At 48.1% G+C, this 25,318-nt stretch overlaps 1 protein-coding gene across 3 annotated transcripts in view; it reads right to left on the bottom strand.

The window, feature by feature from the left end:
• Nucleotides 1–25,318, bottom strand: part of ARAP1 (ArfGAP with RhoGAP domain, ankyrin repeat and PH domain 1) — a 319,552-nt gene that overhangs the window by 9,390 nt on the left and 284,844 nt on the right. For 2 of the 3 annotated variants that reach the window (XM_030199983.1, XM_030199985.1), the window contains 4 exons: nucleotides 22,320–22,402; nucleotides 19,092–19,133; nucleotides 7,822–7,885; nucleotides 6,708–6,863 (listed from right to left, as the gene is read on the bottom strand). In XM_030199983.1, coding sequence (XP_030055843.1) covers nucleotides 6,708–6,863; nucleotides 7,822–7,885; nucleotides 19,092–19,133; nucleotides 22,320–22,402 — 345 coding nt within the window. The remainder of the gene's footprint in view (nucleotides 1–6,707; nucleotides 6,864–7,821; nucleotides 7,886–19,091; nucleotides 19,134–22,319; nucleotides 22,403–25,318) is intronic. The other variant, XM_030199984.1, reaches the window with a different exon arrangement.

The raw sequence follows: 25,318 nt of genomic DNA, 5'->3' as shown, positions 1-25,318 counted from the left end.
CTCCATCTCTGGCCGTCTTCAAATCTAGGCTAAAAGCCCACCTTTTTGACGTTGCTTTTAACTCCTAACCCCTATTCACTTGTTCAGTATCCAAGTTTTATCATTTCCACCATAGTAATTTCCTTTCTCTTATTTGTCCTGTTTGTCTGTCCTAATTAGATTGTAAGCTATGTCGAGCAGGGACTGTTTCTTTATGTCCAGTGTACAGTGCTACGTACGTCTAGTAGCGCTATAGAAATGATAAGTATTACTAGTAGTAGTAGCCCAGTGGCTACTCCCTGGAGGGACCAAATACTTGGATAAAAAGCCAGGCCTTCAGCCCTGCTTTAAAATTTCCAAATGAAAGTTCTGCTCGAAAGTGAAGGCGTGGCGAAAAAGAACGCAAGATGTCTGGTCAATTCTAGTTGGGCACACTTAGGACTAGGGATGTTCAGCCTCAATGGTTGGTGGCATTTTAAATGCCATCAGCAGCCAAAATAAATTCCGATATTCGAACTTGGAATCCAGGCAGTGGTTGGCGTTCAACAGCCAGATTTCGAAGTCATCATGAGCCAGCTATCTAGATAGCTAACTGAGGGATCCTTTTACAAAGCCGGGCTACCGATTCTCGGTGTGGCAAATGAAAAGAAACCCATTCAATTCCTATGGGCTTCCTCTCATTTGCTGTGCGGGAATCGCTGATGTGGATTTGTAAAAGAAGTCCTGAATACAATTAGGCCAGTCTTTTGGTGTCTTAACTTTATCCAAAACCTTTTTCCGGTTAATGGATTGAATATTTCCACCAATCAGATAACTTCTTTTCTGCCTCCTGTTTCGCAGGAAAGTCTGTAGTGATTCTCAGCAGTACAATCAGGATGGATGCATAAATAATAAAAAAATAAGACTGAAGATAGGACCTGAAGTGGTGAACTGGATTAGGAACTGGTTGACGGACAGAATCCAGAGGGTGGTGGTGAATGGAATTCGCTCGGAGGAGGGGAAGGTGAGTAGTGGAGTGACTCAGGGATCGGTGCTGGGACCGATTCTGTTCAATATATTTGTGAGTGACATTGCCGAAGGGTTAGAAGGTAAAGTTTGCCTTTTTGCGGACGATACTAAGATTTGTAACAGAGTGGACACCGGGGAGGGAGTGGAAAACATGAAAAAGGATCTGCAGAAACTAGAAGAATGGTCTAAGGTTTGGCAATTAAAATTCAATGCGAAGAAATGCAAAGTGATGCACTTAGGGAGTAGAAATCCACGGGAGAAGTATGTGTTAGGTGGGGAGAGTCTGATAGTTACGGATGGGGAGAGGGATCTTGGGGGTGATAGTATCTGAGGATCTGAAGGCAACGAAACAGTGTGACAAGGCGGTGGCCGTAGCCAGAAGGTTGCTAGGCTGTATAGAGAGAGGTGTGACCAGCAGAAGAAAAGAGGTGTTGATGCCCCTCTATAAGTCGTTGGTAAGGCCCCACCTGGAGTATTGTGTTCAGTTCTGGAGGCCGTACCTTGCTAAGGATGTAAAAAAAATGGAAGCGGTGCAAAGAAAAGCTACGAGGATGGTATGGGATTTGCGTTACAAGATGTATGAGGAGAGACTTGCGGACCTGAACATGTATACCCTGGAGGAAAGGAGGAACAGGGGTGATATGATACAGACGTTCAAATATTTGAAAGGTATTAATCCGCAAACGAACCTTTTCCGAAGAGGGGAAGGCGGTAGAACTAGAGGATATGAAATGAGATTGAAGGGGGGCAGACTCAAGAAAAATGTCAGGAAGTATTTTTTCACGGAGAGGGTGGTAGATACTTGGAATGCCCTCCCGCGGGAGGTGGTGGAGATGAAAACGGTAGCGGAATTCAAGCATGCGTGGGATAAACATAAAGGAATCCTGTTCAGAAGGAATGGATCCTCAGAAGCTTAGCCGAGATTGGGAGGCGGGGCTGGTGTTTGGGTGGTGGGGCTAGTTCTGGGCAAGACTTCTACGGTCTGTGTCCTGAAAATGGCAGATACAAATCAAGGTAAGGTATACACAAGAAGTAGCACATATGAGTTTATCTTGTTGGGCAAACTAGATGGACCGTGCAAGTCTTTTTCTGCCGTCATCTACTATGTTACTATGATACGTATCTATCTCATACATATTCATCGTGGATATACAATCTTTACAAAGATGTAGGCAGGATGAAGCAGTATGTTATTACATTGCTGCAGGTGGGTAAATTGTGACACAGAGAAATGAGGCGACCTGCCCAGCATCACTGGTTTAGCGGAGTGAGAGTCTGGATTAAAGGATTATAAAGTATCATATTTCAGAAACCGGCCAATCACAAGGCAGAATTCTGAACCCACAACAGATTTCACCAAAATTTACAGGATGTGGTTACCAGGTTAGTTCACCTGGATGTGCGGAAATAAAGATCAACAGAAAAAATAAACAAAAAACAAAATATAAGGAAATACCATTCTGTTGGATGAACTTTAGGGACCCGATATTCAGCCATCAGTGTTTTGCAGAACATCACTGGTGTTAAGCTCGGAAATTCAATGCTAGGCCATGTCCGGGCACAGGCACTGAATTTCTGGGTTTCTGGAGCTGGTTAACGTATAGCCGGTTAAGTGCAACATTCAGCTTTTAACCACATAAAGATAGGTCTGACTTTTATGTGGTCCTGTTTATTCGGTTAATCTGACTGGTTAAGTGCTAAATGGAGGAGTAGCCCAGTGCTTAGTGCAGTGGACCTTGATCCTAGGGAACTGGGTTCGATTCCCACTGCAGCTCCATGTGACTCTGGGCAAGTCACTTAACCGTCCATTGCCCCAGGTACAAAATAAGTTCCTGAATATATATAAACCGCTTTGAATGTGGTTGCAAAAACCCCATAAAGGTGGTTTATCAAGTCCCATTTCCCTTTCCCCTTAATATAGACACTTAACTGGCCAAGTACTGACTCCACACCCAGAATGTCCCCAAAACAGCTGGATTTCAGTTTGACACTAATCGGTTAAGTGCCGCTGAAAATCAGTGGTTAGCCAAGAACCGGCGATTTAACCAACCAGAAGCCGTTTCCAGCCGGTTAAATCGCTTTGAATACCGATCCCTAAAATGCACCGCCTTATATTTTGTTTCCTTGAGCAAAGCTGTACAAAATTTGGCAAGACTGTTGGTGTTCCCCGAGACTCCCGCAGGCTAATACTCTCCAAATGCTCCCAGTATGACTGGCAAAGGGTGGTTACAAGTTCACAGGCTGTAACCAACAGCAAAGTGAAAACCAGCCGATCCGTAACATACCCGGCCATAATGCATCTGCTTATGGTGTCGGCATTAAAGGAGGACCTTCACGCTGAGAATTCAAACAAAGGTCTGGATCTCAGAGTGCCCTAAAACCTACACCTCCATAATCTCGTTCAGTCACAGTCCCCACATGGTGCACTGATGTCCAGGATTGTGATGGCAGCATGGAATACTTTCTGAATGCTGGTGATTTCAACGCCTGCCAGCTGTACGCAGCAGTGTGCTATCAGATGGCAGCGGAAGCCAGAGGTCAAAGGTTCTGTGGGTTCACACCACTTCCCCAAGCCTTCCAGTGCTTTCCAGTGGCTCAGAGTTGGAAAAGTGAAAACGGAAGGGATGAGACAAGTTTAGTGACCGGCGAAGACAATTTAAGACTGTCAGATTCAGACACTTTGACGCTTGCTGCTATGTGAAAGTCCCTCTTTAAAGAGGAAACACATCTGAGTAACGTCAAAGAGTGCTTCAACCTAGAGAGATTCAGAAGGTGTAAAGATGGGCAGCACCAGCTTCTCAAAACCGCATAGGGGTTTCGTTGTCATTATTTCTGGCTCTGAAAACACAAACATTATTCTGCTCTGAAGGTCAATATTTGTGATTTATTGTCCCTCACCAACACAGTCACTGCCAATAAAAGCTAAATCTTTAAGGAGAAACTTGGCAGATCACACAGTTGATGCCAGGGGAGTTGGCAGTCTTGTGGCTCTTCTAGACACTTGCATTTCTTTTTTTAAGGGGGGGGGGAAGGGGAGGAGGGGAGAACTGTCAGCTCTACTGCAGGGCTGAGAGACTGGGCTGGGCCCAGGGCAAGGCCGCCCCCGGGACCCCCCCGCCCCCGAGTTTGTCGTCGTCGCTGCCCCCCTCCATCCACCACCGGGCCGGGCCCCCCTGAATTCAAATCATAGCGCCTCACCTCGACCTCGCTCCGTGTGAAAGAAGCACAGCAGCGGCAGTCTGCAGATCGCCTCCCTTCGGGCCTTCCCTCCCTGTGTCCCGCCCTCACGCATGTTACATCAGATGAGGGCGGGACACAGGGAGGGAAGGCCCGAAGGGAGGCGATCTGCAGACTGCTGTGCTTCTTTCACACGGAAAGAGGTCAAGGTGAGGCGCTATGATTTGAATTCCGGGGGGCCCGCTGGTGGATGGAGGGGGGCGGGTGGAGGGGACTGCGGCGCCGGGCCCCCCTTGGAGGCCCGGGCCCGGGGAATTTTCTCCTCCCTGCCCCCCCCCCCCTCTCAGCGGCCCTGCTCTACTAGAAGGGGAAAATTAGCCAGCCCAAACGTTTCACTGTCGCAATGCAATGTCTGGAAGCTCAGCCATGTGACTGTCTACCCCCCGTGGCACCAGAAAGCAAAGCGGAGTCTCCAAGTAATCAGCAGCAATCACAAGAAGGTCCCCGAAGTCAAGAGGAAGAAGAATTATCATCAAAAGAGCAGTATCACACCCACCAGCGCTGAGGAAGAAAAAAAAAAGCTCAACCGAAGGGGCTCCGTACTCTTCCTCCCCCTCTCCCCCCACGGACACTAGACAAGAAATGATCATTAGGCAGAGCCGCCGAGAGGGAGGGGCAAGGTTCCCCCTGGGCCAGCCTCCAAGGTGGGCCTGACACCGGGGTCTGTCTCTCTCCTGCTCCTGATAGGACCCGGATGATCACGTCCCGACAGGAGCAGGAGAGAGAAAACACCAGCACTGAGCCCCCCTTAGAGGCTGGGGAAGGACAGACACAGGGCTTCGGGGCTTCTGGTCTGGCCGGCAGAGGTCCCCGAGCCCCGCCAGCAGAAGACCTTCCTCCCGCACCGCTCTCCACCGCATTGCCTGCCCTGCGGCTGCTTTTCCCCTCACGTCGCATGCAATGCAGCAGAGAACAGCGCTGGAGGAAGGTCTTCTGTTGGCAGGGCTTGAGGACCCCCACCTGCTAAAGTATGTGGAGCTGCAGCATGGGGCAGAGAGGTGGGGCAAAATGTGCCCCCCCACTCTGGGCTCCGGCTCCCCCCTCCCCCCCAATTTTTGTGGTCTGGCTACGTGGCAGTCCAGGGGGAGGGAACGACAATCATGGGGGGGGGGGGGGGGGGGGGGGACTCAGCAGCGGCAGCCCTGCTCCAGGCCTGGCTCAGTCTCTCGGCGGCCCTGTCAGTAGAGTGTTTAACACGAATATCATTAATGCATGTTATTTTACCACAGTTCCCATTTTTTGCAATGGGATCTAGTTACTAATAACTTGCATTGACAGTCTTAGGAAGTGTTTTCACGGTAACACACATTAGTAATGCTACACCCGATGTCATCACTTTTTGTGACCTCCTCTTTCACTTAAGAGGAACAAGAGGAGGAAGAAGACAGGCAACTACATTAAAACTGCAGGTCATATGACGAGTTTAATCGCCTCCTTGTGCAACCCTGATGCGAGTTTTCTACATTATAAGCTCTTGAAAGCATGGCTAAAACACGGTGCTCCCTTGGACGTCAGGGCCTGGTACGTTACTCCCCATCTACAATCCTTACTCCAACTCCAAGCAGCAGTAAGTATCTCTCAGTCTCCCCTCCACAAATCATCTGCTTTGGAAATGGGTCATCAGCAAACTGTGTGAAAGGCTTTCTAGCACTCGGACGGAACAGGACAAACTCAGTCTTGGTTCACTTGGTTTCCTTTTGTGGCACAAACAAACACAGAAATGGTATTTCTGATATTTTATAATGGCCTTGTTCTAGAATAGTGAGATTTAAAAATTTAACATGGCTCCAATTCGGTGGGTCCAGGGGTGTGCTGGTAAATTTTTAACAACAGGCTCTTTCTCCGGACGTAGCCAGCTCTGCAGTTGGAAGGGCCAGGGGTGGCCGGGGGCAGCAACACTTGTCTCTCTCTCCTCCCTCCCTTAATGTGGGCATACCTTTGCTGGCAGCCAATAAATGGACTGCCACCACTCCCAACGTCTTGCTCTGAGCAGCATGCTGGAACTTCTCTCACATGCTCGAGAAGTCCCAACCTGCTGCTCAGAGCTGGAAACAAGGAGCAGCAGTAGTCTATTTACTTGGCTGGCAGGGCTCAGCATCCCCACCAGCAAAGTAAAAGAGAATTCAGCAGGGGGCCCAAGCCCACATTTTGGGAGCCAGTTGTTAAAGAAGCCATGGAGGGCCCTGCTTTAACAACCGGCTCCCAAAATTCTTAAAAACTTAACAACCGGCTCTTGCGAGCCTGTGAGAGCCTGCTCCAGCACACCACTGGGTGGTTCCCATTGTACACCTAAACTATCCTAACTCTTAACCTCTCCTATCATCAGTATTTCAGTTTGGTATGTATATAAGACCCGTTTACACGGTTTGCTCTGCGGATTTTGGATATCTCCCTCATTCGGTGGCTGGTAGGTGTGACAGTGCTGCCTCCCTCCCTCCCATGCCCTTCGTTAATTCCCCCAAATTGATTAGGCATTCACTCACAGCGAGCGGATCAGCAGCAAAAGCAGCCACACTGTTCCTCATCTCATTCTCACTGCCCCGCAGCGGGATGAGAGAGAGGTTACCCAACCTGGAGTCCTGAGGCATCCGTGCTGTCCGCATCTTTGAGGCCTCCGAAGGCCACACGTTTCCGCCATTCTAAAGGGGGAGAAACAAAGGATGAGCAACATCTGGGCAAGGCACAGCATCTGGCGTCCCTATGGCCTATGACACACTGCTCAACCAGTCACTGCAGGCCCCTCTAGAGATTGGCTGAAGTCATGCCCATGTTACCTCTAGATTGGCTGTCTCGTGAACAGTGCTCCAACCCTCCCAGGCAGCCTGCTGAACTCTCCTCCAGAACCGTTTTAGGGAACACATGGTGTTGATCATTTTGCTGGTTGTTGGGTGAACAGTACCAGCAGCATAACTGGTCCTGAAGAGGAGTATTTAAAGCCCACATTGCTGCAGGATACACAGGGTCTGGCCAATGGTATCTGACGCCCTGTGTGAACCTTCCTCCGTACTCTTTGCCCCAGGGGCACCTCAAGGCTCTACTCCACACCACAGTCCAGCATTTTCCCCTTCCTTCCCTTTCATACCCCCTATATAGTCCAGAATCTCACCTTTCCCTCCCTACTCCTCCACCAGCAGCTCCCCTTCTCTACTCTAGATCCCCCCACCCCCCAGTAGCCAGCAACTCCCTTTCAACCTTCTACTCCAACCCCTCAGGTGACCGGCACCTTCCTTTCTCTCTGCTCACCTAGATGGCCAATATCTCATCTCCCCTTCCCTACCTCCACCCTCTACCAAGTGCCTTTCCCCTCTCCCTTCTGGGTCTCCTACTGCTGCTGCAACCCCCCCCCCCCCCCCCACCCCCCCAAAAAAAAATTCTGTCATCCCCCCGAATTTTGTGGGCTGGAAAACAGCCTAACTACAGACATCTAAACTATATTTGGAAATTAATTTTTCAGCCTCCCACATAAGTCCTCCCCTCCCCCACCAGACCTCTAGATCCCTTTACACAGCTGTCTTGTACATACGTAATCCCCTCTTACTTACACGTTCCACCCTCAGCGTTCCCTGTGCACCTGCAAAACATGCTTTCCCCCTGTACCTGTACAAAAAGAAACGTGGCAAGCCAATCCCTCATCTCCATCTGGGTATCGCAGCAAAAGTACCTGCAGAGAGAAGAGAGCTAGCCTCAGAGAAAGACAGAACAGTGCTGAAGTCTGGAGTGGAAGAGGGCAGAGATATTCAGAACAATTAGTCACAGACTACTGGGTTCTGCCGCAATAATTGGCCACGTCAGGGGCGTAGCCAGACTTTGGCGGGAGGGGGGGTCCAGAGCCCGAGGTGAGGGGGCACATTTTAGAACCCCCTGGTGCCGCCGACCCCCCCCCCCCCCCTCCGCCATTGCCGACCCCGCCGGCACCACCAACTTTGCCCTCCCCCTGCCGACGACCCTCTCGACCCCCCTCCTGCCACCAACCCGCCATCGTCACCACCTACCTTTGCTGGCAGGGGACCCCAACCCCCGCCAGCCGAGGTCCTCTTCTTCCAGCAAAAGGCTTCCTTCTGTTTCTGACGTCCTGCACGTGCAGGACGTCAGAAACAGAAGGAAGCCCTTTGAGGGAAGAAGAGGACCTCGGCTGGCGGGGGTTGGGGTCCCCCGCCAGCAAAGGCAGGCAACAGCGGGTTGGCGGTGGGGGGGTCGAGAGGGTCATCGGCAGGGGGTCCAGGGCCAAATCTATGGGGACCCAGGCCCTCCCAAGCTACGCCACTGGGCCACGTAAAAACCTGGTATATCTTTGGCATGTTTAAAGATAACCAGCTAAGTCTGAATATTGCCATAGCTGGGTATCTTTAAACCAGGAGTGTAGCTACGTGGGGCCACAGGGGCATGGGCCCCCCTAGATTTGGCCCTGGCCCCCCTGCCGACGACCCTCTTGACCCCCCCTCCCGCCGCCGCCATCGGATACCTTTTCTGGCAGGGGACCCCAACCCCCGCCAGCCGAGATCCTCTTCTTCCGGCGCGGCCGCGTTGCTGGCTGATCTGCAAGGCTTCGTTCTGTTCCTGCGAGTCTGACGTCCTGCACGTACAACATGCAGGACGTCAGACTCACAGAAACAGAACGAAGCCTTGCAGATCAGCCAGCAGCGCCGGAGAAGAGGACTTTGGCTGGCGGGGGTTGGGGTCCCCAGCCAGCAAAGGTACCTGACGTTGACGGCGGGAAGGGGGGGTCGAAAGGGTTGGCGCCGGGGGGGGGGGGGCTAAAATGTGCCCCCTCACCTCAGGCTCTGGATCCCCCTCCAAAAATAATAAACCAGCCAAAAATAAACCGGATATTCAATGCCGGTCAGCGGAATGGGCCTGGCATTGAATATCCAGGCTTAGCTCCGACCGCGGGACGGGGCGTGGTTACGAGATGGCCGGCTTCACCCGATAATGGAAAAAAGATGGCCGGCTCTGATGAGCATTTCGCCGGCTTCACTTGGTCCATTTATTTTCAGGACCAAGTCTCAAAAAAGTGCCCCAATTGACCAGATGACCACCGGAGGGAATCGGGGATCATCTCCCCTTACTCCCCCAGTGGTCACCAACCCCCTCCCACCCAAACAAAAACCAAAAAAAACCTTTTTTGCCAGCCTCTATGCCAGCCTGAAATGTAATGCCCAGCTCCATGACAGCAGTATGCAGGTCCCTGGAGCAGTTTTTAGTGGGTACTGCAGTGCACTTCAGGCAGGTGGACCCAGGCCCATCCCCCCCTACCTGTTACACTTGTGGTGGTAAATGGGAGCCCTCCAAACCTCCCCCAAAACCCACTGTACCCAAATCTAGGTGCCCCCCTTCACCCATTAGGGCTATAGTAATGGTGTAGAGTTGTGGGGAGTGGGTTTTGGGGGGATTTGGGGGGCTCAGCACCCAAGGTAAGGGAGCTATGCACCTGGGAGTTATTTGTATATATTTTTTTAATTTGTAGAAGTACCCCCTAGGGTGCCCGGTTGGTGTCCTGGCATGTAAGAGGGACCAGTGCACTACGAATCCTGACCCCTCCCACGACCAAATGCCTTGGATTTGGCCGGGTTTCAGATCGCCGCCATTAGTTTCCATTATGGGCGAAAACCGATGCCGGCCATCTCAAACCCGGCCATCTTTGACATTTGCCCGGAACAAACCGTATTATCAAAACAAAAGATGGCCGGCCATCTTTTTCGATAATACGGTTCGGGACCGCTTTTTGCGGAGCCAGCCAACTTGATGGGCAGCCATCTAGACGGACGGCGCCGTTCGATTATGCCCCTCTATGCCATCTACGTGTGGAAAAGCGCTACTAACATGAAGGCGTCAAAAATGACCTGCTTAACGGACCATATTACTTGGCCTTCCAAACTTGTGCTAAAACTGAAACTACAGGGGGTAATTATTATACCCTGTCTGTATCTTTGCTGTTAACCTGGCGGGTTTCACTTGTTAGATCGCACATCAATTTTTATAGTCTTATCGTGTGTCTAACCACGTTAAGCTTATGATTCAACATGTACCCTGCGATTCTTGCGTTTCTCTCTGTGGGATAATTCTTTTATTAGGCTGCAGGAGTTTTAATGGATCTAAATGACCGTCTCTCTCAAGTACTGATTTGATTTAACGGTGCTGTTTTCTATATTACTGTGTTAAGACTCTTTCTATAAAATCGGCTTTATGCACTGGGAAACTGTTACAAATTAATTATCCCCCTGAGCAGGGATGCAGGAGCTCAGGCTTCAAGTGTTGCAACAGACAAGGTTTTTAGGATATCCCTAATGAATTGCTACAAAAAATCTTTATTATAACATCTCGCCACAATAATTATACAAAACACTCAAATACCCTTTCTAAGCTGAGCTGGGTATCTGAGAATATAATCTTCATTAAATATTACATTTCAGTCGGACAGTGGATGTAATATCGTCACAAACAATCATAAATCATTGATTAACGTGCTTCATGGTTTAGTGAAATACCCCTCCGAAATGATGAATGTTCTCAAGGGGTTCTTTCAAACATAAGGCATAAACGAGATTCCTCACACCAGATCGACTGCTCTCTCACAGTATTCCAGTATCAGACGACCACTAATGAGCTTATTTTCGAAAGAGATCGCCGGCCATCTTCTGACACAAATCGAGAGATGGCCGGCAATCTCATGATCCCGGCCAAATCGGTATAATCGAAAGCCGAATTTGGCCGGCGCCAACTGCTTTTTCGTCGTGGAGCCGGCCAAACTTCAAGGGAGGGTACAGAAGGCAGGACAGGGGTCAGGATGGGGGCGTGGTTACGAGATGGCAGGCTTCACCCCGTAATGGAAAAAAGATGGCCGGCTCAGACGAGCATTTTGCCGGCTGGACTTGGTCCATTTATTTTGAGGACCAAGTCTGAAAAAAGTGCCCCAACTGGCCAGATGACCACTGGAGGGAATCGGGGATAACCTCCCCTTACTCCCCTAGTGGTCACTAACCCCCTCCCACACACAAAAAAATAAAACATTTTTGCCAGCCTCTATGCCAGCCTCAAATGTCATACCCAGCTCCCTGACAGCAGTATGCAGGTCCCTGGAGCAGTATTTAGTGGGTGCAGTGCACTTCAGGCAGGTGGACCCAGGCCCATCCCCCCCCCCTACCTGTTACAGTTGTAGTGGTAAATGTTAAGCCCTCCAAAACCCCCCAAAACCCACTGTACCCACATGTAGGTGCCCCCTTCACCCGTAAGGGCAATGGTAGTGGTGTACAGTTGTGGGGAGTGGGTTTTGGGGGAGATTTGGGGGCTCAGCACCCAAGAAAATGGAGCTATGCACCTGGGAGCTATTTTTGAAGTCCACTGCAGTGCCCCCAAGGGTGCCCAGTTGGTGTCCTGGCATGACAGGGGGACCAGTGCACTACAAATGCTGGCTCCTCTCACGACCAAATGCCTTGGATTTGGCCGGGTTTGAGATCGCCGGCATTAGTTTCCATTTTGGGCGAAAACTGATGCCGGCCATCTCAAACCCAGCCATCTCTGACATTTGGCCGGCCCCAACCGTATTATCGAAACGAAACATGGCCAACCATCGTTTTTGATAATACGGTTCAGGACTGCTCTTTGCAGCGCCGGCCAAATAGATGGCCGGCCATCTATTTGGCCGGCACCGTTCGATTATGCCCCTCTATGTTACTATATCTTTTAAATCAGTAACACTATGACCCGCTTGGTCCAGTGATCAACAAGGGGAGCCTTGTCTCTACCCACCCTTAAATTACTACAGTGCTGTGTTATCCTCTATTTAATTTGTCTTCTAGTTTGCCCAATACCATTTGTTACAAGGTCATTTGATCCCATAAATAACTTGTGATGTGCAATCGGAATGGCATTATTGGTGTTAGGGATTTGAACAACATCTGTAGTTAATGCACATCTGTGGTACATACAGTGAAGTGCACAGTGACCCCACGTACTGTGATCATTCCCTCCCACCCATTGTTTTTTCAACAATTCACCAATTCCTAAGCAAACCTAGGAATAGGCTCAGATCCTGACAGTAATGACAAAATATTCTAATGCTTGCAAAAAACCCCGCTGAATCTGAGACGCCTGCGCAAAACAAGGGTAACACGCAGGTGATTCGATGTTCCTTATATTCCCTGGCACTACCGACTAACCGCATTCTCTGAGCATTCTCGGCTCTGGGGTCCTTTTACAAAGGCACGCTAGTGCTTTTAGCATGCAGAAAAAATAAGTGTACGCTCATGCCCATATATTCCTATGGGTGTCTCTAGCGTTTAGCGCACACACTAAAAACGCTCATGCGCCTTTGTAAAAGTCCCCCTCTGTGCACTGCTCATTTGGGATTGCCACCTTGCAAAAATCTAGACGTCAACTGTCTAGCTTGGTCCAGAATAATTCCCATCATCTGAACAGAGCCGTTTAATTCACAGAAATTGCAGACAGGATTACTGTCACGCAGCCTCTGTGGATGAAAGCTTCTATAACGCATCAACGTCCTTCTGTCAGTCTCTTTATGAAACGCTTGAGTTACAAAGAGGGGCATTTTCGAAAGGGATGTCCTCGCAAAACGACCCGATCCAGGGGTGGGGAAACCCGTATTTTTGAAACAAGATGGACGTCCATCTTTCGTTTCGAAAATATCGTCAGGGACGTCCAAATCCTTACATTTGGTCGTCCTTAGATTTGGTCATCCCTAGACATGGACGTTTCTGATTTTCGGCGATTTTCGAAACCAAGGACGTCCATGTCAGAAACAACCAAGTGCAAGCCATTTGGTCGTGGGAGGAGCCAGCATTTGTAGTGCACTGGTCCCCCTGACATGCCAGGACACCAACTGGTCACCCGGCCTAGGGGGCACTGCAGTGGATTTCATAAATTGCTCCCAGGAACATAGCTCCCTTACCTTGTGTGCTGAGCCCCCCAAACCCCGCTACCCACAACTGTGCACCACTACCATAGCCCTTATGGGTGAAGGGGGGCACCTAGATGTGGGTACAGTGGGTTTGTGGTGGGTTTTGGAGGGCTCACTGTTTCCTCCACAAACATAATAGGTAGGGGGGATGGGTCCGCCTGTCTGAAGTGCACTGAACCCACTAAAACTGCTCCAGGGACCTGCATATTGCTGTCACGGACCTGAGTATGACATCTGAGGCTGGCATGACATATTTTGAAAGATGTTTTTTGAGGGTGGGAGGGGGTTAGTGACCACTGGGGGAGTAACGGGAGGTCATCCCTGATTCTCTCTGGTGGTCATCTGGTCATTTCGGGCACCTTTTTGTGCCTTAGTCGTAAGAAAAACAGATCCGGGTGAAAAGGTCCAAGTGCTCGTCAGGGACGTCCTTGTTTTTTTCGATTATGGGTCAAGGACGTCCAAGTGTTAGGCACGCCCAAGTCCCACCTTCGCTATGCCTCCGACACGCCCCCTTGAACTTTGGCCGTCCTTGCGACGGAGTGCAGTTGGGGATGTCCAAAATCGGCTTTCAATTGTACCGATTTGGACCTTTCTGTGAGAAGGATGTCCATCTTCCAATTTGTGTCGAAAGATGGACGTCCTTCTCTTTCGAAAATGTGCCCAAAAGTGATCCTGGACCTATGAAATCTGTATATCATAAGTACATAAGTACATAAGTAGTGCCATACTGGGAAAGACCAAAGGTCCATCTAGCCCAGCATCCTGTCACCGACAGTGGCCAATCCAGGTCAAGGGCACCTGGCACGCTCCCCAAACGTAAAAACATTCCAGACAAGTTATACCTAAAAATGCGGAATTTTTCCAAGTCCATTTAATAGCGGTCTATGGACTTGTCCTTTAGGAATCTATCTAACCCCTTTTTAAACTCCGTCAAGCTAACCGCCCGTACCACGTTCTCCGGCAATGAATTCCAGAGTCTAATTACACGTTGGGTGAAGAAAAATTTTCTCCGATTCGTTTTAAATTTACCACACTGTAGCTTCAACTCATGCCCTCTAGTCCTAGTATTTTTGGATAGCGTGAACAGTCGCTTCACATCCACCCGATCCATTCCACTCATTATTTTATACACTTCTATCATATCTCCCCTCAGCCGTCTCTTCTCCAAGCTGAAAAGCCCTAGCCTTCTCAGCCTCTCTTCATAGGAAAGTCGTCCCATCCCCACTATCATTTTCGTCGCCCTTCGCTGTACCTTTTCCAATTCTACTATATCTTTTTTGAGATACGGAGACCAGTACTGAACACAATACTCCAGGTGCGGTCACCAGAACCTCCTATATGCCAGACAAACGTGATATTGGGATCACAGCTATTTAAAATGATCAAAAATTGCAATAAACTATCTTGACTACCCATCCAACTTAGATAAAACATCATCAATAAAATGTTTCCAAAGCGCAATGCTTGATATATAATTAGATTGATAGACAAATTTCGACTCAAAATGCACCATGTAAAGGCAAGCGGCCGTGGGGGCTACTCTGGCCCCCATGGTCATTCCCTTTGCTCCTGGAACATACAATTGGTCATCTGATACTGGAGTACTGCGAGAGACCAGCCGATCCAGCATAAGTAAGCACGTTTCTGCCTTAACGTTGAAAGAATCTCTTGAGAACATTCATCATTTCGGAGGGGTTTTTCACTATACCATCTTAAGTAGAGGAGTGTGGTAGCCGTGTTAGTTCACTCTTAAGGTTATCAATAGAAATCAAACAAAATAAAACATGGAAAAGAAAATAAGATGATATGAAATGAAATGATGATATGATATAAAAGAAAAAAAGAAAATATGGAGAAACAGGCCAGATGCTTAAGACAAGATTCAATTTACATAGACATCATATGAACAATACTGGTGCCAGCAGGGTTCCCACGCCTGTTGGTCAACATTTTACAGGACCAGGACACTGTACCAGTGATTTCACAGTGAGAATCCTGAAAGGTAACTTTAAAACCAAACAAGAACGTAAGACCTTTGAAGTCAGAATGATTGAATATTTTAACACCCAACAGAAAGGACTTAACAAGGATCTGGGGTTCCTAACCCATTATAAACCATAAAGCTGTATGTCTCTGTTGATCACCCCACCCCTCACCTATCCACACCCATCCTGTTAGAATATCAATGATATGCTTTGGTGTCCCCATGCATACCTCCGACCCACCCCCATCCTCCCAGACTGTCATAGTAATGCTTGAATGTTTTCACTTATATACACTGTCAGCTAGCACATTTGCTTATTTCCGATCTGAGGAAGAAGGGCGACCTTCGAAAGCTAATCAAGAAATGTATTAAGTTATGTCCAATAAAAAAGGTATCATCTTATTTTCTTTTCCATGTTTTATTTTGTTTGATTTCTATTGATCACTATACCATGAAACATGTTGATCAATGATTTATAACCGTTTGTGATATTAAATCCACTGTCTGATTGAAATGTAATATTTAGGGCCCTGTTTACTAAGATACGCTAGCATTTTTTAGCATGCGCGAACCGTATGGGCATCTACACGGTTACCACGCTCTAAAAACGCTAGCACGCCCTCAATGATGCTTATGTAACCCATGGTTTGTTAAGAAAACATGATAGAGTGAGCCCTGGGTAACAGGTCATCAGGGGAGTGACTGGAGGACCCGGGAGGAGTCAGAGGTTAAAAAAGGGAAACCCAGAGGAAAGAGATTTGTCCCTGGTTCTGTCTCTTGACAGAGTAACCAGGTCCTTGGTTGCCTGAGTTCTGTGCTACTTATAGCCAGCCCCCTGCCAGGTGACCCATTGAAATTAAGAGGGTTCCAGCAATGCTGTAACCAACGGATTGAATCCACAGACAGTGAACTATTACATTGTATCAGCCATTTGAGAAGCCAGAAACTCAGCGGATTGGGGAGTCCAGCCGTAACTGGGGCTCGGGTGGAGTGTGGTCTATCCATGGCTGAGAAGACAGTTACATTGGTATCGAAGTACTTCGGGAGAATGAAATCTGTTCTGGGTTCCAATTAGACTGGAGGGCAGGCGTGAGGGTTGTGCACATGTGTTAACCCTGTAATGTACTATTGCTGTGATCATCTCGAAAGCAATTATGATTTACATCTGAACTGTACGAAGACCAATGCAGCCAAACCATCGGTTAAATGTTCCCGTTACTTTCAATCCTCTGAAAGTGTTGCGTGGTTCCTGTGCGGATGAGCTGACGGGACCAGAGCGAGTAAGGGACTTGCAGTGCTTCTCGAGCCCTTTCAAACCCGGGAAAGCAGGACCGGGTTACAATTACATTCTCAGATAGCCAGCTCAGCTTAGAGAAGGGATTTTAATGTTTTGTATAATTATCGTGGTGAGATGTTACAATAAAGATTTTCTGGTAGCAATTTTGATAGTATTATGTTATGATTCGTGGGAGCAGGAGTGGACGGACAAAGGAGCGGATTTCAACTCCATTTCCATCACGCAAGGTCATCTTGGTGTGTCCGGTCCATTTACATCTCTTCCAGCCTAAAGAGGTTCAGCCTACTCCAAAGATTCAATATATAACCTGAAGTCCTTCCTAACGACATACCTACGGACCATTTTAGACTGTCTTATCCTTTTTTTTACTTCTTTCCCTGTTTCTTCTATTCTATCTAATTTAATTGTAACCGTATCACCACTTTTTTTTTTTTTGTTACATTTGTACCCTGCGCTTTCCCACTCATGGCAGGCTCAATGCGGCTTACATGGGGCAATGGAGGGTTAAGTGACTTGCCCAGAGTCACAAGGAGCTGCCTGTGCCTGAAGTGGGAATCAAACTCAGTTCCTCAGGACCAAAGTCCACCACCCTAACCACTAGGCCACTCCTCCACTGTTGCTACTATTGGAGATTCTACATGTAGAAGTCGGCCCTTGCAGATCACCAATGTGGCCGCGCAGGCTTCTACATGGAATGTTGCTAGTGGAATAGTAACATTCCATGTAGAATCTCCAATAGTATCTATTTTATTTTTGTTACATTTGTACCCTGCGCTTTCCCACTCATGGCAGGCTCAATGCAGCTTACATGGGGCAATGGAGGGTTAAGTGACTTGCCCAGAGACACACCAATGTGGCCGCGCAGGCTTCTGCTTCTGTGAGTCTGACGTCCTGCACGTACGTGCAGGACGTCAGACTCACAGAAACAGAAGCCTGCGCAGCCTTCTACATGGAATGTTGCTAGTGGAATAGCAACATTCCATGTAGAATCTCCAATAGTAGCAACATTCCATGTAGAATCTCCAATAGTATCTATTTTATTTTTGTTACATTTGTACCCTGCGCTTTCCCACTCATGGCAGGCTCAATGCGGCTTACATGGGGCAATGGAGGGTTAAGTGACTTGCCCAGAGTCACTAGGAGCTGCCTGTGCCGGGAATCGAACTATAGCCTATCAGTAAGCCACTTTGAGCCTGCAAAACTGTGGGGAAAACGTGGGGTATAAATGTGCAAAATAAATAAATAAATGAATAAATAATAACAGATATCCAAAATTGGTGTTTACTAATGAATATGCATAAGATATATCCGCATGGATACCACCTCCACTGTATGCAAATCTATGTCATGCATATTCAGTAGGGATACTCTGAAATCCTGGCCTGTTGGCAGCATTTGAGGCCTGAACTCTTGCGTCCCCCAGACTAGACATCCTCCAGGGACTGAAAAAGAAATATGGGTAACTTTAGCCCCCAGTGGCTTTCTGAAAAATGAGAATGCTTGGTCTCTGAAGTAAGAACACAACACATGTCCCTGTCTGCCTAGTGGTTAGGGTGGTGGACTTTGGTCCTGAGGAACTGAGTTTGATTCCCACTTCATGCACCGGCAGCTCCTTGTGACTCTGGGCAAGTCACTTAACCCTCCATTGCCCCATGTAAGCCGCATTGAGCCTGCCATGAGTGGGAAAGCGCGGGGTACAAATGTAACAAAAATAAAATAGATACTATTGGAGATTCTACATGGAATGTTGCTACTATTGGAGATTCTACATGGAATGTTGCTATTCCATGTAGAAGGCTGCGCAGGCTTCTGTTTCTGTGAGTCTGATGTCCTGCACGTACGTGCAGGACGTCAGACTCGCAGAAGCCTGCGCGGTCACATTGGTGATCTGCAAGGGCCGACTTCTATATGGAATGTTGCTAGTGGCCTAGTGATTAGGGTGGTGGACTTTGGTCCTGAGGAACTGAGTTCGATTCCCACTTCAGGCACCGGCAGCTCCTTGTGACTCTGGGCAAGTCACTTAACCCATTGCCCCAGGTACAAATAAGTACCTGTATATAATATATAAGCCGCATTGAGCCTGCCATGAGTGGGAAAGTGCGGGGTACAAATGTAACAAAAATAAAATAGATACTATTGGAGATTCTACATGGAATGTTGCTATTCCACTAGCAACATTCCATGTAGAAGGCTGCGCAGGCTTCTGTTTCTGTGAGTCTGACGTCCTGCACGTATGTGCAGGATGTCAGACTCACAGAAGCAGAAGCCTGCGCGGCCACATTGGTGATCTGCAAGGGCCGACTTCTACATGGAATATTGCTAGTGGAATAGCAACATTCCATGTAGAATCTCAAATAGTAGCAACAGTGGAGGAGTGGCCTAGTGGTTAGGGTGGTGGACTTTGGTCCTGAGGAACTGAGTTCGATTCCCACCTCAGGCACAGGCAGCTCCTTGTGACTCTGGGCAAGTCACTTAACACTCCATTGCCCTGTGTAAGCTGCATTAAGCCTACCATGAGTGGGAAAGTGTGGGGTACAAATGTAACAAAACAAAAAATTACTGAAGACCTGGGCAGGCTTGGGGATCAAGGCCTCCTGATATACCAACTATAGCAGCTTACGCCATGGGAAGGGATTCTGCGGTGTGATATCACATTTTGTCCTTCTCCTTACCATGGATGCTTTTCATTTGTGGAGATCATCGTAAATCCCCAGCTGGAGGACAGAAAGAGAGGAGAGTTAGATGTTGCCTTCAAGAACACAGCCTCAGAGAACTTTTCAGTCGCTTGCTGGCCGTTCAGCTGGTTATCAGCGCAACCCACAGGCATCTCAGGGTTGCCATGACAAACCTGTGATTTTTAATCACCGAAACTCCGGCTCTTTTCCGATTTCTTTCCCTTTGCCCTTTATTCTCTACGGGACCATCTGGCATTTCAGCCCAGGGGGAGGATGTTATTACAGTTTGGGCAGCCAGTTAAGAAATGCATATTCATTCACACTGCAGTGTTTCCCACCAGGACATGCCATTAGCCACAGAAACAGAGTATCTATTTGCTTTCAGCAAGTTCCTTTCATTGTGATTCTGCGCAAATTCCTTCCTGCACACCTACGCTTTCCAAAAATACTAGGACTAGGGGGCATGCGATTAAACTACAGTGTAGTAAATTTAAAACAAATCGGAGAAAATTTTTCTTCACCCAACGCGTAATTAAACTCTGGAATTCGTTGCCGGAGAAAGTGGTGAAGGCGGTTAGCTTAGCAGAGTTTAAAAAGGGGTTGGACAGTTTCCTAAAGGACAAGTACATAAACCGCTACTAAACAGACTTGGAAAAATCCAAAATCCCAGGAATAACATGTATAGAATGTTTGTACGTTTGGGAAGCTTGCCAGGTGCCCTTGGCCTGGATTGGCCGCTGTCGTGGACAAGATGCTGGGCTCGATGGACCCTTGGTCTTTTCCCAGTATGGCATTACTTATGTACTTATGACTGTAAGACAGCTAGACCTGCCAGCTGCTGCCTTGATCGCATTGATCTCTCTTGCCAACACATTCCAAGACGGCTGTAAACAGGTCAGTTTGGACTTTGATACTGGTCCTGAAACGTGTTTCCAAGCTCACTGTCATCAGAATGAGTGGCTGGATATGCTCTGTGGTCAACAATAGGGCTGGGCATTTCTTTTTTTAGTGCATATTTGACCCATTGGTCTGTCTTTAAAATGCGTTATGCTGGCTGCTCTGCACATGCCAAGGACGTCCTTTATGGATGTCCTTCACTGAAAGAACAAAAAAGCCGTCCCCATCATCGGGAGGGAGATGAAAGGGCTACGAGGAGGCTCCCGATGCTGCTGGCAGCTATCGGCGGCTTCTGCTCCAGCCGCCTTGCTCCTTTCTGTCTGTCCCGGGGTGTTAGCAGCACGTCCGATGCTCCTCCTCCGGGTCTCTCTCAGCCAATCACAGCGTGTTTAGCTGTCACTGGTGTCAGCTAAACGCGCTGTGATTGGCTGAGAGAGACCTGGAGGAGGGGCATAATCGAAAGAGACGTCCAAATAGTTTTTTGATTTGGACGTCCTCGGCACGAGAAAGACACCCATCACAAAACAATCTGGGGGGAAAAACGTCCAAGTGCTCGTCAGGGACGTCCTTTTTGGGGGGGTTTTGTGAAGGACATCCATGTTAGGCACTTTAGAAGGACGGCCCTGACGAGTACTTGGACGTTTTTTTTTCCCGATTTTTTTTTTTGTTAAATTTATAGAAGTTTTTAGAGGCGAATAGATCCAGCGCAGCCCCAACGAGAGGTACAGACCTCCCGTTAGATTTTCCACGGTTAGGCAATTGAAAAACGGTAGTGCATCTCATTACAATACGATTTATACATATTATAATACTTTGCTGATCTGCATTCCGTTTTCGTTAGCTGCTACCGTGATAGGACAATGTCCTTTTGTGCATGTCCTGGTTTACTACTTGCACGTTAAACTGGCTAGAACCAGTTTAAAACCCATGTTAATGGCTCGTTAAGTTTAATGCCTCTAGCCCTAAGTATGTACCTGAAGCAGTGGAGGGTGATGTGATACGCTTAAGATCACAGTGGGGGTCAGGGGTGAAGCAGGATTTGAACCTTGGTCTCCCCAGAGCACAGTGGATTGTTCTAACCGCTAGTTTACTCTTCCCATGTTTTGTTTAAAACATTTGAGAACGCCCTGAATTCACTGCATTTTTGTGACTTTCAAAGATTCAGGGGCTCTTTTACTAAAGATGAGGGCAGACTAAATGCTAAGGAGCTTGTTTTATACCTCTGGGCTCCTTGATGTGCGTTAATTCAGTTAGCACGCACCAAGCCTTAGTCAATGGGCCCCTAAGAGATTGATGACCCTGGAAACCGATGCCCCCAACAACTGCAGTGTGAATTTATGCCAATCACCGTGGGTGAAGTCAGTCACTATCAGCTGAGACCTTACAGTCAGTCCCCTACAGAGACTGACTTTCCATTTAGATGGGATACAGGCCATTTCTCAGCCTAGAAGCTTCTGTGCAGGTGCATCTTCTGATCCGTGGATCACATGAACAATATAAGTTCCGTTACAAAATGTCTTAAATACACAGACTATCATGGACCAAAGACCCATCCAACCCGCTTGGTCTACTTCCAGGTGTGATACATGGTCTCTGCACATGGGTAGGGTTACCATATGTCTGGATTTACCCGGACAGGTTTTGCCAGTCCGCCCGTTTGTCCGGATTTTGAGACAAACGGGCGGGGCAGGCGGTGGGCCTATCCTAGCCTCCCCTTCACTTGCTTACTATCTACTGCCCTGGTGGTCTAGTGACCTCCTCGGGGCAAGAAAGAGCCCCCTCTTTCCTGCCCGGAACGCTGCCTTTGCCCTGCATCCTGTTGCTGTGACGGTCTCGGGATTCAAAATGGCCGCCGAGAGTTGAAGCGGCCTCTTGAGACTTCAACTCTCGGCGGCCATTTTGAATCCCGAGACCGTCACAGCAACAGGATGCAGGGCAAGGACAGAGCTCCGGGCAGGAAAGAGGGGGCTCTTTCCTGCCCCAAAGAGGTCACTAGACCACCATGGCAGTAGATAGTGAGTAAGGGGAGGGGAGGTGACCCGGGGGAGGGGAGGTAACAGGGGGCAGGGGAGGGGAATATGTGACCCGGGGGAGGGGAGGGGAATATGTGAGAGGGGACGGGGCGAGGATGCGAAAGGGGCGGGTGCGGGCAGGGCGTGGGCAGGGCAGGGGCGGGACATGTGTCCTCTTTTTGAGAGGACAAAATATGGTAACCCTACACACGGGGGATCTCTGTGCTTATCCCAGGCCCTCTGAAGGCAGGTACTAGCCAGAGCTCTCTGTCTGATTGCTAACATTTTATCTGTCACCTAATACAAAAGTGCTCACCAGGTCGGAGGGCAGAGTTTCTTTTTAATTCCCAGATAAACCTTCAGGTTTTTGACCGCCCACTCTCTCTCAGGCCGGTGGCTCTGTAACAGCAAACAAAATATTAAAGTAAATTACAAGAGGCGGAAGAGCTGCTCTAGGTGAGTGTGTGCTTACTCTGGGATTTGCTTATTGAGGTTGAGTCTGAGTGGTTGGTCGTATCAGATTTATGGAGATGATGATTCTATTTGTGAGGGTTACCTCACCCTTCTTCACTTCTTACTGAATATCAAGACTGATACATGTGGATAACGGCAAGAATCCCAAGTACAAACCAAGCAAACAAGTATGAAAATGTACATCAGCCACAAAATATGCACAGACCCAAAAGAAAAAATCCACAGCCAATGATGAATTAACATAGTAACATAGTAGATGACGGAAGAAAAAGACCTGCACGGTCCATCCAGTCTGCCCAACAAGATAACTCATATGTGCTACTTTTTGTGTATACCCTACCTTGATTTGTACCTGTCCTCTTCAGGGCACAGACCATATAAGTCTGCCCAGCATTATCCCCGCCTCCCAACCACCAGCCCCGCCTCCCAACCACCGGCTCTGGCACAGACCGTATAAGTCTGCCCCGCACTATCCCCGCCTCCCAACCTCCAGCCCCGCCTCCCACTACCGGCTCTGCTATCCAATCTCGGCTAAGCTCCTGAGGATCCTTTCCTTCTGAACAGGATTCCTTTATGTTTATCCCACGCATGTTTGAATTCCGTTACCATTTTCATTTCCACCACCTCCCGCGGGAGGGCATTCCAAGCATCCACTACTCTCTCCCTGAAAAAATACTTCCTGACATTTTTCTTGAGTCTGCCCCCCTTCAATCTCATTTCATGTCCTCTCGTTCTACCATCTTCCCATCTCCGGAAAAGGTTCGTTTGCGGATTAATACCTTTCAAATATTTGAACGTCTGTATCATATCACCCCTGTTTCTCCTTTCCTCCAGAGTATACATGTTTAGTTCAGCAAGTCTCTCCTCATACGTCTTGTAACGCAAATCCCATACCATTCTTGTAGCTTTTCTTTGCACTGCTTCGATTCTTTTTACATCCTTAACAAGATACGGCCTCCAAAACTGAACACAATACTCTAGATGGGGCCTCACCAACGACTTATACAGAGGCATCAACACCCCCTTTCTTCTGCTGGTCACACCTCTCTCTATACAGCCTAACAACCTTCTAGCTACTGCCACCGCCTTGTCACACTGTTTCGTCGCCTTCAAATCCTCAGATACTATCACCCCAAGGTCCCTCTCCCCGTCCGTACCTATCAGTAATACATCAATACATCCACTTATGAATTCACAACCCCCTAATCTCACCACACTCATACCTTTACTCACAGAAAAATGTATACCATATGCTTCATATAGCACCCCTTAATTTCCCGTTCTCTCCTTCCAATGTCTCATTTTTCCTTTCAATTAATTTATTCCTTAACGATTTTGACTTTATCTCGCTTACCCTTCACAATGTAATCCATAACCTGAATTGTAACAAATTGTATTTCCATTATTCATAATGTATTGTAAGCCACACTGAGCCCGCAAAAAGGTGGGAAAATGTGGGATACAAATGCAATAAATAATAAATAAATAATAATATCAGACTCTCGCCACCTAACACATACGTCTCCCGTGGATTTCTATTCCCTAAGTGCATCACTTTGCATTTCTTTGCATTGAATTTTAATTGCCAGACTTTAGACCATTCTTCTAGCTTCTGCAGATCCTTTTTCATGCTTTCCACTCCCTCCCGGGTGTCCACTCTGTTGGAGATCTTAGTATCATCCGCAAATAGGCAAACTTTACCTTCTAACCCTTCGGCAAGGTCACTCACAAATATATTGAACAGAATCGGCCCCAGCACCGATTGCTGCTAATATTCTCTTAGAGTAATAATCACAAGTTCCCCTCCCCCCTCCCCCCTCCCAATCAGCTACGCACCTGGGCTGGTAAAACAAACCCTGGCCCTCAATGATTAGATGTTCAACATCCTGCCACGGCAGTAAGCGTTTTCCGAAAGGGCTGCCATATTTTCTGAAAAACAAGCCTTTTGGTTGTAGAAAAGTCTTGAATGGTAAACCTCTCCACGGTTAACAGAGTCATCATTTCCGAACACCCCTGTGGATTACTGGGTGGGTCCTGTACTAACCAACTGAGCAAGACGCTTCTCTTAAGCCCCGATGATCAGAAGCAAATGTGGGCATTAGAGGGTATTAGCGCCATAATAGCGACTCTGGAGGACTGTGGAGGAATGGGGAACCCTGTCCAGCGTGCATCTGCCCCCCCCCCCCACAAGCCACCTGATACAGGAAGCTCAAGGCCCATTGGGCCTCCAGCCCTCGCAACAGAGGCCCCCTCCAACCTTCCCCCCCCCCCCCCCGAACAGAGAGAGGAGAGAGAGGGCTAGAGGGCTGGCAAGCCCTCCCCCCCTCCCCCGGTGGCCTAGCTCCTCCCGAACCTCACCCCCCCCATACCTCGAAAAGACAGAGGAGGGAGTATCCTCCTTCCAGCGCCTCATCCAAAATGGTGATGCGCTGGGCGGGGCTTCCTTACTATATAAGGGAGAAACTTGACAAATAAAAAGTCCAGCTGGACCTTAACACTGACCACTGTTTCTTTATTTTCAGCTTTATTTGAGACAGGTCTGACATGGGAGGGGGGGGGGGGTCAGGTCTGAAGATCAGGATAAAGATTTTACTGTAAAGATGATTCTGTTTATTAATTTGTTTTGTATTATATATACATATATATATATATATATATATATATATATATATTGGTCAGGGGTAGAAATGGTGAGACATATTACTTATCTGCAATTTTATAGTACTTTGCATTTATATTTTAATTTACATATAATTTTATGTTTCTTTTACACTTCCTGGAGGCTTAAGTGTAATATAAATGTATTTTTCAATGAAACCGAACTTCTCATTTTCCCCCCCA

This window comes from Microcaecilia unicolor, chromosome 4, assembly GCF_901765095.1.
Source record: "Microcaecilia unicolor chromosome 4, aMicUni1.1, whole genome shotgun sequence".
NCBI classification, from domain to species: domain Eukaryota; kingdom Metazoa; phylum Chordata; class Amphibia; order Gymnophiona; family Siphonopidae; genus Microcaecilia; species Microcaecilia unicolor.
This window is presented reverse-complemented; position numbering and strand designations above follow the sequence as displayed.